This window comes from Leptodactylus fuscus, chromosome 3 (assembly GCF_031893055.1).
Source record: "Leptodactylus fuscus isolate aLepFus1 chromosome 3, aLepFus1.hap2, whole genome shotgun sequence".
Lineage (NCBI taxonomy): Eukaryota > Metazoa > Chordata > Amphibia > Anura > Leptodactylidae > Leptodactylus > Leptodactylus fuscus.
This window is the reverse complement of record NC_134267.1, coordinates 77,071,438-77,084,209: the sequence shown is the minus strand read 5'-3', so window position 1 is coordinate 77,084,209 and position 12,772 is coordinate 77,071,438. Positions and strand designations below refer to the sequence as shown.

The following is a 12,772-nucleotide window of genomic DNA, read 5'->3' as shown; positions in this document are numbered from 1 at the left end:
CTCTTTAAAAAGCCTTTAAAAATGTAATGCACTTTAACCACCCTGCAGTTGTGAGCGAACCCTGGTTGGGGCTTGAGATATATGAGTTACAGTTCCCCCCTGAGCAGGACACGTTCAGGGGCACTGTATTTCTAAATGGCTCTAACTCTAGCACAGCTGGGCCGAGAGCCGCAATCTTGCTCTTATTTTAAAGGGGCTCTATCAGCAAAATCATGCTGATAGAGCCCCACATATGCGTGAATAGCCTTTAAAAAGGCTATTCAGGCACCTTAAAAGTTATATTAAACTACCCCCCCGTTTTAAAATAAAACCTTAAAACCGAACGTGCACGGTGGGCGGGCATTCAGGCTGCGCCGTCTTCTTCATCCACGCCTCCTCTTCCTCCGATGTCCTCGGGTTCCGTCCTCCTCCAGCGCTCGCGAACTGACATTACTTAAAAAAATGGCCTGGGCGCATGCGCAGTAGCCGTAGTAGAAGCAACATGCTACTGCGCATGCGCCCAGGCCATTTTTTTTAAGCAATGTCAGCTCGCGAGCGCAGGAGGAGGACGGGACCCGAGGACATCAGAGGAAGAGTAGGCATGGATGAAGAAGACAGCGCACTCTGAATGCCCGCCCAGCGTGCACGTTCGGTAAGTTTATCACATCCTGTTTTAAGGTTTTATTTTAAAACGGGGGGGGGGTAGTTTAATATAACCTTTAAGGTGCCTGAATAGCCTTTTTAAAGGCTATTCACGCATATGTGGGGCTCTAGCAGCATGATTTTGCTGATAGAGCCCCTTTAAAATAAGAGCAAGATTTCGGCTCTCAGCCCAGCTGTGCCAGAGTTAGAGCCATTTAGAATTACAGGGTGGTTAAAGTGCATTACATTTTTGGTCCGAGATTACATGTTCTATGAAATGAGATTAATTTATTTGAAACGTTAGTGATCATTTCATTTAGCTGTCCAGATAATCCACCTTTCCCCTTGTTTCTCGTTTGCACTTAAGACCCAATTAGCTTTTATTTCCCTACATATAATCTCTGATCCTCATAATACATCCATCTTCCTGTTATGTCTTATTCATACAACTGGATGCAGGAATTCTTCCCCATACTCTAGAAATCACTATCCATCTTCAATCAGCCTACAATGCACAATAACTATGCTGCCACTGTGTTACCATGTGAATAGCGTCTAACCTCACCTACTGTCTCCACCCGCCTTTCCTTGTACAATATAGGCTATCTCAGGCAGGGTTCTCCTTCCCACTGTACTGGTTCAGTCATCTGGTTAACTTTGTTTATCGTACTAGGTATATAAACCTAACTTCTTCAAATGCACAGGACCATGGAATTAATGATACTCCGAAAATAATAATAATAATAATAATAATAATAATAATAATAATAATAATAATAATAATAATAATAATCAGCATCACTGAAAGCTTTGTCTTTCTGTACCTTAAATATTACAAAATCTTTTATATAATACAACTACATACTGACTATTAAAATCATATTTTTGGATTGACATTCAAGTTCTGTTAGTCAGTCTTTTTCGATGGTATCAGGCTCCAATATTTATGGGGACTGATAAGGTGTATGGCACAGCTAGCAGAGCTGTCTGTTTCCTGCGCTGTACACTGTGCATTCGTGGCAGCTGCGGCTGCTTGTATTGGTTGTTTGGTGGTAGTGCTGCCTAGGATATTAAACTATTTAACCTTCCATCCTCCATAGATAAGCACTGATGAGCAAAATTTACATGTAATATGAAAGTTCAAGGCTAGAGTTTTAGCCATTTGATTATTGAAATGTAATTATATGATGTAGGAGAACAGTTTTACTTCAGTTCCCAATTAAAAGTGTTATTCATTGCTCAATTAACAGTGCTCACTATTATTCAGTGCTTATAAAGTGGTCATTTTATAGAGTAATTCAGTGCTCAATTAAAGGAATTGCCCAGGATTAAGATATTGATGACCCTTTAGCACTACCACCAACCCACCAATATAAGCAGCTGCCACAAATGCACAGTGTACATCGCAGGAAACAGCCAGCTCTACTAGCTGTGCCACACAATTGCATCTAAGCTCCCAATTACTTGATTAGCTTATCTGTGGGGGTCCCACTTGTTGTCCAGCAAATTGGTAATTCATAACCTAATCAATCAATCACCTATCCACAGGATAATTATTGGGGTCCCCACCATTTACTAGCCTGACCACAGCAAGAAAAAGCTTAAATGGAGGTCAAAATGTTCACTACAGCTCCATTCAAACAGCCAAGAAAATGTGAAAAAAGATTACACTTACCAGTAATTGGATTTCCTTGATCCCATGACAGCACCCACAGAGAGAAGAGAATGCGTCTCCAAGGACAAGAAATCTATAAAACTTCCTCTAGTGACCCCCTCAGAAAGATGGCCTGTTTAATCCACCTAGCCATAACACCTGGCAACAACACTGAGGGCTAGAGGAGGTCCATTAAGTTTTATAGTTTGTAGGCCTTGCAGGAGGACCCTCCTCTCTAGATGGGTGCTGTCATGGAAGAGTGGAAAAGTTTTATTGTCCTCTCATCGTTGCAATTTCAACCGTTATATGTATGTTTTCTTTGCTTAACTGATCATAATAAAAATATAGTGATTTACACATGCAAAGGTTTTGGCAACCTATAACATCCCCTCTTTCAGAAATCACAAACTTTAACTCTTTCGCTGCCATGGATTTTCAGATATGTTGCACATCTTGCAGCCAGGGCAATTTTCACAGTTTTGAGATGAAAAAAATACAACCTAGATTGCGTTAAAAAAAAAAAAAAATTGACTATCTCTCTATTCCTATTTATTTTCTGAAAGTAGACACCTGCAGCATTATCATAATGCCACTTGGTACTGTATACGAACTGGCACCTTCATGCAATTTTGATTTAAAAAGCATGTTTTCTAAAAAGAAAAAAGCATGCAGATAAATTTATAATAGTTGCTAAAAGTGGAAACCAAACAAAAAGTTATAAAAATAACAGTTCAATATCAGCAAAGTTCATTCATATCACTAAGCCCTAAACCTGCATGCACATGTCTTCATAAAATCACCACAACTGAAAGAAGCAAAAATCTGCTTTGAAGCTGGAAATAATACAAAAGCATCGCCCTATGTTGCAAAATTTACGTTACCTCTAAGTCATAAAATTTTTCCTGCAATGCATTTACTTAAAATTTCTGCAGATCTCTGGGTAGAGGCGGTAAATACTACTATACGGTCACTGTAAAGTGATAATATTGGTATAACCAGATAGGGGAGCCCCCTTCTTGTGCCGAACCCTACGACTCTGCTCTATAGTTAAATATTAACCCAAGTACATGGTACTAGTGTCCCCATAGCTGTCACGGTTTTTTGACTAAACCATTTACCTCCAAATTGAAAGGAAGACAGGACAAGAGGACATTGCCGGAAGAGGAGGCGTTGCTGAAAATGACGTTGGGCCCTGAATGCCCGCTCACCATGCACGATACATAAGAGTAACATATTCTTTTTTATGGTTTTATTTTAAAACGGGGGGGGGGTGTAGTTTAATATAACTTTAGCGGTGCCTGAATAGCCTTTTTAACCGGTTAAGGACCGCTGGCCGTAAATTTACGGCCAGCAGTCCTGGTCTCTAAGACCAGCCGATAGTAAATTTACGGCCGGTCTTCAGAGACTCACTAGGCAGGGGGTGGGGCGGGGGGAGGGCAGGGGTTAGGTGTTACTGACACCTAACCACCCCCTCAACAACGTTCAGTCGGACTCAGTTCCGACTGAACGCTTTAACCCTTTCGATCCTGCCGTGAAACATCACGGCGCGATCGAAAGGGATCCGCCGCAGATTGAAGCTGATCGGCACCCCCCGCGGCGAGATCGGGGGGTGCCGATGTCAGTAGAAGGTAGTCTGGGGTCTGGCCAGTGACCCCAGACTACAGGAGCCCCCACATACCTGGTTGATCCTGCCGACCGATGGAGGAAGTGAGCGATGTGTCTCACTTCCTCTGCTGCTTGCAGGACACGAGCAGGCTCATGTCCTGCTCGTGTCTTGCAAGCTACTATACAGAATCAGTTGGTGCTTTCATCAAAGCATCAACTGATTCAAGTGTCCTAAAGGGACACATGAAAAAGTTAAAAAAAAAAAAAAAGTTAAAAAAAAATAAAGTGTATGAAAAAAGTAATAAAGTTATAAAGCCCAAAAATCCCTTTTTCTCTATACAAAATGAATTATATAAAAAAAGGTACTAAAAATTAATAAAAACAATGCATATTTGGTATCGCCGCGTCCGTAACAACCTGTACAATAAAACTGAAATAATATTTAATGTATACGGTGTACATCTGAAAAAAAAAACGGAAAAAACCCGCCGGAAGTAATGATTTTTCACCATATCACCTTACAAAATATGCTATAAAAAGTGATCAAAAAATCATATGCACCCCACAACAGTACCAATAAAAAGCGCAGGTTGTCCCGCAAAAAATAAGCCCTCAACCAACACTGTCAACCGAAAAATAAAAATGTTACGCCTCTCAGAAGATGGCAATGCAAAAATCACTGATTTATGTCCGCAAATGTGTTTTTGTTATGCAGAATTAGTATCGCATAAAAAAATACTATAAATGAGGTATCGCCGTAACCGTACTGACCCGCAGAATAAAGGCTACATGTTACTTATACTGTACGCTGCATGGTGCAAAATTTAAAGGGTACAACTCAATGCCAGGATTGATTTTTTTTTTTTTTTTTTAAATCCAGCAAGAAAGAGTTAATAAAATGTATTCAGTATGTTGTAGGCACCCAAAAATGGTGTCATTACAAAATACATCACATCCCGCAAACAACAAGCCCTTATATGGCCACATCACCAAAAGAATAAAGAAAATATAGCATCTACCAATGTGAAGACAAAAAACCCCAAAATCGCCAAATTATTAGAATACAACTGGCGGCGTCAGGAAGGGAATGTATAAGCAGTGTGAGCGAATATCAGGGGACACCCCAGATTTACAGCTTATGAGGGAACAGACACCAGAAGTGACCCCCAAAGTGACCCCCAGAGTGACTCCCCCAATCATAGGAGCTACTGGGACATAGTAGGGAATTTGGTGTCTGCAATGTTTTCCGCACCGCTTATATATTCCCTCTTCGCCATCCGCCGTGCAGTCACGTCCGGATACTAATACTCACTACACCCCCTGATAAATTCTTTGAGGGGTGCAGTTTTCAAAATGGGGTCACTCCTTTGGGGAATCCACTTTTCTGGCACCTTACAGGCTCTACAAACATGACATGGCGTCCAGATACCAAACATCTGAATCTGTGCTCCAAAAGCCTCATCGCGCTCCTTCCCTTCTGCGCCCTGCTGTGCGCCCAAACTGCAGTGTATGCCACATGTATGACACTGGTGTACCCCGGATAACGGACGTAATGTCATATGTGGGAATAAACTGATATTAGGGCACAGCCATACACAGAAGGGTTATTGGGTTTTTGGAGCGCAGACGGTTTGGTTTTTGGATGCCATGACACTTTTGTAGAGCTGAAACGCCAGTAAAGTGGAATCCCCTGATATGAGACCCTATTTTGGAAACTACACCCCTGAAGGATTTATCCAGGGGTACAGACAGCATTTTTAACCCACAAGTTTTGCTATAACTTATTATCCATAAATGAATACGAAGCTGATTGTGAGAGGTGAAAATGACCATTTTTCCAGGAACCCGTCATTTCAGTGCGTAATATGTTGCGTTTTTAGGGGGTTTTCATTTTTCTTTTTTTTCTGTGCTATGTCAATTTTTTGTTATTTTATGACATTTTTTCATTAAAAGTTATATTTTATCGGAGTGCTGCCGGACATCTTTTTCTTCATGTTTGTCGTAATATGTTGTGTCCGACTTGTATCAGAGATGAACGCTCTGAAAGCTGTTGTGCCCGGGATACCACCCGCTTACCAGTTTTTGGAGTGTCTCTGCTGACATAAGTTGGGCACAACATATCGGGTACTGAAATGGCGAATCTCTGGAAATTTTTCATTTTTAACTTCTCATTATCAGTTGCGATTTCATTTCTGGAAACTAAATAAATGCAACACTCAAGGGTTAAAAATTCTCGCTACTCCATTTGATAAATCCCATCAGTGGGCTAGTGTCCAAAATAGGGTGACATGTCTGCGGATTCCACTTTATTGACAATTCAGGGGCTTTGCAAAAGTGACGTCCAAAAACCAAACTGTGCTCCAGAAACCAAAATAGCGCTCCTTCCCTTCTGCGCCCTGCTGTGTGCCCAAACTACAGTTTATGACACATGTATGACACTGGTGTACCCGGGATAACGGACGTAATGTCATATGTGGGTATAAACTGATATTAGGGCACATGTATGACACTGGTGTACCCGGGATAACGTACGTAATGTCATAAGTGGTTATAAACTGATATTAGGGCACAGACGGACACAGAAGGGTTATTGGGTTTTTGGAGCACAGATGGTTTGGTTTTTGGATGCCATGACACTTTTGCAGAGACGCTAAACTTGCCCCTACAAAATGGGGTTTACAGTTACCTCCAGGTCTCTCCAAAAGGAACATGGCCCCCAGAAAGTCCCTCTAAATCTGTACCCCAAAAGCTAAAAAGCGCAGTGCTCCTTCCCTTCTGAGCCCTGCTGTGTACCCAAGCAGCAGTTTACACCCACATATATATTTTTTTGCCCCTCGGGATGGCCCCTTAATAGTTTTAGGAGTGCAGGTCTCTGACAACACAAAGTGGGTGCAACGTATTGGGCACCGAAATGGCATATTTCTTTCAAAATTTCAATTTTCATTTTGGACATTCATTTTTTGGAAGCATTTTAGGCACAAAATGATAATACCCCTTGATTCATTCCATGACAGGTGTAGTTTATAAAATGGGGTCACTTTTGAGGGGTTTCCATTGTATTGGTACTTTAGGGGCTCAGCAAATGTGACATGGCCCCTCAAAACTATTCCAGCCACATCTGCCCTCCAAAATCCAAATACCTCTCTTTCCATTCTGAGCCTCACCATGTACCCATACAGCAGATTATGGCCACATATGGGGTATTGCCGTGTTCAGGAGAAGATTTGTAACAAACTGTGGGGGGCTTTTAATTCATTAACTACTTGCAAAATTAAAAATATGGCGCTAAATGGGCGATACATTGTGAAAAAAAAGTAATTTTTCATTTTTACGTCCCAATGTTAATAAAATCTGTGAAACAGCTGTGAGGCCAAAATGCTCACCAAACCCCTAGATAAATTCTATGAGGGGTGTAGTTTCCTAAATGGGGTCACTTTTAGGGGGTTTTCACTATATTGATATTTTAGGGGCTCTGCAAATGCGACATGGGACTTGAAAAATATTCCAGCAAAAGCTGTCCTTCAAAAGCCAAATAGCGCTCTTTCCATTCTGAGCCCCGCCATGTTCCCATACAGCAGATTATTACCACATATGGGGTATTGCCGTGTTCAGGAGAAATTGTTTAACAAACTGTGGGGGGCTTTTACTCCTTTATCCCCTTGTGAAAATTAAAACTTTGGGGATAAAGTGACATTTTAGTAATTTTTCATTTACACATCCCAATGTTAGTAAAATCTGTGGAACAACTGTAGGGTCAAAATGCTGACTATACCCCTTGATGAATTCTGTGAGGGGTGTAGATTCTAAAATGGGGTCACTTTTGGGGGGTTTCCATTGTTTTGGTACGCTAAGGGCTCTGCAAATGAGGCATGGTGCCTGAAAATTATTCCAGCAAAATCTGCTGTTCACACACCCAGTGTCGCTCCTTCCCTTCCATGCACTGCTGTGTACCCAAAAATCAGTTTACGCCCACATGTGGGGTATTTCTGTGTACGGGAGAAATTGCATAACAAAATGTGAGATGCATTTTCTCCTTTAACCCTTTGTGAATGTGTTAATTTTAGGTCTAAATGAATGTATTAATGAAAAAAAATGAAATGTCTAAATTTCACTTCCATATTATGTTTATTCTTATGAAAAACTTAAAGGGTTAACAAACATCCCAAATGCTGTTTTGAATAATTTGAGGGGTGTAGTTTTGAAAATGGGGTGATTTATGGGGGTTTCTATTATATAGGCCTTTATAATTCCTTACAGAACTGAAGCGGTCCCTAAAAAATTGGTTTGGAGAATTTTCTTGCAAATCTAGAAAATCGCTGTTACACTTGTAAGCCTTGTAACGTCCAAAATAAATTAAAAGACAATCAAAAGATGATGCCGATATAAAGCAGAGATATGGGAGATAATATTTATTCATGTATTTGGGTGGTATGACTATCTGCCTGAAAAGCAGAGAATTTCACATTTTGAAAATTGTAATTTTTTCCAAATTTCCATCAAATTTCCTAGTTTTTTTATAAATAAATACAAAAATATTGATTAATATTTACCACTAACATGAAGTATAATGTGTTACGAAAAAAACAATCTCAAAATCATTTGTGTAAGTTAAACCGTCTCAAAGTTATTGCCATTTAAAGTGACACGTCAGTTTTGAAAAAAAAGGCCTGGTCTTTAACATACTTTTGGGCCTGGTCCTTAACCGGTTAAAGGCTAACCGCGCATACATGGGGCTCTATCAGCATAATTTTGCTGATCGAGCCCCTTTAAACCTAATTCATAGCAAACTATACAAGACTTGTAAGAGACAGTAAATTGACAAAGTTCAAAGTACGAGAATTTTTTTGTTGTAAACCAATCTGTATAATGTAAATAGTTTTTGTGAATACATAATGGTATACCTACTTCACTCTCTGCAAAATGTCTCTCTCCCTTCAAGCAAAGTGAAGATCTTCTTAAAGTTTTTTCATCACCATCATCAAACACTATGGCACAAAATAATGTTGCATTGTTAGTTGGATTACTAATTATACTTCATTTCTACTTAAATTAAATAAAAAAAAATAAAAAAAAAGTTATATAACATGCGCTTTGATTTCAAAATGGACTATGGCTTTTCTTAGCAAAATCAGCCAGTGGTTTTGGAAGAGGTTGTCTTGGATGAGACCACTTTAAGTAACTGCATAACAAACAATTCCCATGTTATTATTCAAAAATGTCAGCAGATCACAACTAGATATGGGCGAACCTCTCAAGATTCATCTCAGGTTCGGGTGTTTCAGGACCAAGATTCATTTTGTGTCGTAGTTTGGTACGATTCATAAATCTCTAAGGTAAGCACAGAAGCTACGTCAAAGTGAAAGTGATATGTGTGTCTGTGCAAAAGCGAATGGTAAGCAGTGGATAGATACTCATAGTTTAAAGAAAACTCCAGCACTCTCCGGATATAGTATAAAAACCTTCGACTTTTATTGTATCATTCTTAAAAACTTCAGTCAGTATGCATGAAGTAACCGCGACAGGTGACTTGGCGTATCACAGATGAAAAAGCCTACGCGTTTCGGATTAGATCCTTCATCATGGCATAACTCTCACAACTGAAAACTCGCATTAAAAACATTTCTAAATGGGTGTAACCTCCTCCCAATTAACCCTAAATGACCACTTAAAAACCACCTGTGATACTGCCAAATCCACTGTGCTACACAATATACTTATCAGGATTATCAGGAGTAAATACAAATTGCTCCTCCCACCATGATAACGTAAGATTGGCCACAGAGGGGGAAAATGGCGCCCCCATAGGGGCACCCTTGATCTGCATATAATATGAACCCAATGATGTTTGTTTGATGTATAAACTCGATATGTATATATTATAAATATGAATATAAGTATATTGTGTAGCACAGTGGATTTGGCAGTATCACAGGTGGTTTTTAAGTGGTCATTTAGGGTTAATTGGGAGGAGGTTACACCCATTTAGAAATGTTTTTAATGCGAGTTTTCAGTTGTGAGAGTTATGCCATGATGAAGGATCTAATCCGAAACGCGTAGGCTTTTTCATCTGCGATACGCCAAGTCACCTGTCGCGGTTACTTCATGCATACTGACTGAAGATACAATAAAAGTCGAAGGTTTTTATACTATATCCGGAGAGTGCTGGAGTTTTCTTCACATTTTGGTTCAAGCTGCCGAGAAGAGTCCATCGGTATCCGTGCATTCCGGACTATGATATTCAAATGACAAGTGGGTGAGCCGGCTATTTGTATATTTCACTCATAGTTTAACCATATACTGTGCTGTCACTTGCTTTTACCCATTTTAACAGTTAAAATGCTCCAAAAATTACCCTGCATGGTGTTGAAACTGAGCCTGCATAAATGGGGTGGAACTAGTACATGGCCTTGTTGCGTTTTTAGACTGTAGATCAGGGGTGGGCAATTAATTTTCCCATGGGGCCGCATAAGAAATTGAAACTATGCTAGAGGGCCGCGCCACAGCAAATTTAGCTCCATCCACTTCTACGTTGACTCCGCCCATTCCCAATCATCTTTCCATGTGCCCCCACAAAGTATAAACCTCCTACAGTCACCCGTACATTATATGCCCCCACATTATAATGTTCCCTTCCAACTGCCCCACAGTATTAAGCCCCTCTCCTGGTGCCCCAGTTTAAACTGGGGGAAGCCAGAGGGGACATGAAACTGGAGCAGATGGAGGGGGACATTAAACAGTGGGAGTAGTTGGAGGGGGGCAATAAATTGACAGCTGGAGCGGGACATGAAACTGGGGGCAACTAGAGGGGACATTAAAATCGGGAAGCTGGAAACAGACATTAAACCATAGGGGTAGCTCGAGGGTGACATTAAACTGGGGGCAACTAGAGACAGACAGGTTCCCCTACAGCTTCCTCCACGGTTTAATGCCCCCTCCATTTGTCCCCAGTTTAATGTCCCCCCAGTTTAAGTGCCCTCTTCATCTACCCCCATTTTCATGTCCCCCCTCCATTTCTCTCTCAGTTTCATATCCCCCTTTATTTGCTCCATTTCATGTCCCCCTCCATCTCTCCCCCAGTTCATGTCCCCCCCCCCTCCATCTGCCATCTCTGCCCTAGTATAACATTCCCCTTCCATCTCTGCCCCTAGGTTACTGAAACACATATAGACAGACACATACAGACAGACAGACACATATAGACACACACACACACACACACACACACACACACACACAGATATAGACACACACACACACACATATAGACAGACAGACACATATAGACACACACACACTCTCCACCCTGCATCTCACATTCCCCTCTCAGTACCTTATAACACACACCACATGTCTCCATCTTTTTGCACTGTCCTGCCAGCACTAAGACATGCCCCCTAGACACGCCTCCCTAGTCAAGCTGTGCGGGCCGGTCTGAATCAGTCAGAGGGCCGGATATGGCCCACGGGCCAGGCTTTGCCCAGGTCTGCTGTAGATGGTGCTTTTCAAAACACTGACTCAGTGGGCCATGAAAGTCATGTATGGTCCTTGTCCATAATTGCTGCTCCACAAGTTGATGGTTGCATGCACCTTTCCTCAACTAACATATTTAGGGAATTGCCCACATTCTACAACACAAGGCAAAATAAAGCAGGGACAGCTTTCCTAGAGAAATAATAGCATGTAGGTATCCTCTATTGAGGATGAGTACAAGCCATCATTTAGTAAAACACAGTGCAATCCACTAGGTGGTACGGCAAAGGCTGCACCACAACAAGCTTCAGCTTGGCAAGTTGCAACTTAAAGAGAACCTTTCATCAGATCGGGCACATGCAGTTTTATATACTGCTGGAAAGCTGACAGTGCGCTGAATTCGGCTTTTCCGATCTGTGCCCGGTGTAAAGCGCTATCGGTCCCGGTACCGTAGCGCTTTAGTGTCAGAAGGGCGTTTCTGACACTTAGCCAGGGACGCCCTTCTGCCGAGCAGCGCCTATCGCGCTGTGTTCTAAGACTGGGGAGGAACTCCCTCCTCCCGCTCCTGATAATACTCGTCTATGGACGAGCTGTGTGAGCAGAGGGAGGGGGCGTTCCTCCCCGGTCTTAGAGCACAGCGCGATAGGCGCTGCTGGGCAGAAGGGCGTCCCTGGCTAACTGTCAGAAACGCCCTTCTGACACTAAAGCGCTACGGTACCGGGACCGATAGCGCTTTACACCGGGCACAGATCGGGAAAGCCGTCAGCTTTCCAGCAGTATATAAAACTGCATGTGCCAGATCTGATGAAAGGTCCTCTTTAAGTTGCAAAACTGCTGGATAGCTGGCCGCATATTGCTTTTTCCTGGATATGCATTCCCTTATGGATGACGAACGGTAGTGTGAAAAAGAGGAGGAGGAGAAACAGTTGGTGATGGTGATAACAACAACCATGTGCTAGGTACAAGTGGCCTGCCTACAAGGAAGATCATGAGAAGAAGAAGTAGGACGGCCTTGTTCACGTCCTCTGCCATTGCTAAGTCTATTTTTCTAAATAGGATGGTGATGCCTATTCATGTACGTAGAGATGTAGTTCCTACATTTGTTCTTGCACGGCCACAGCTAAGCTTCTGCACACTGCCATGAATTTATTACTTGGCAATGTAGAGAATAAAATCAATCACGAGAGATAACTGCATGTAGTTGCTGCCACTACCACCTCAATCCCGCGAGCTTCCCCTAAGTTTTATTGGCAATGAAAGCTTTTACTATCTTTTGTCTGTCTTTATCACTGTAGCAGTATGGCTCACACAGCACAGATACTCTCCCTTAGGCTGGCCTCTGGCCATGACTGAACGGTTCATGTCATCCGTGTGCTGCCCATGCAGTGGTTGTATTTACGTGACCCCATTTAGTCAATGAAT

The 12,772-nt window shown here is 41.8% G+C and overlaps 1 protein-coding gene across 1 annotated transcript in view; it reads right to left on the bottom strand.

Moving 5' to 3' along the window:
• ARID4B (AT-rich interaction domain 4B) overlaps positions 1 to 12,772 on the bottom strand; it is a 133,180-nt gene that overhangs the window by 59,470 nt on the left and 60,938 nt on the right. The window contains exon 6 of the mRNA XM_075267766.1: positions 8,786 to 8,865. Coding sequence (XP_075123867.1) covers positions 8,786 to 8,865 — 80 coding nt within the window. The remainder of the gene's footprint in view (positions 1 to 8,785; positions 8,866 to 12,772) is intronic.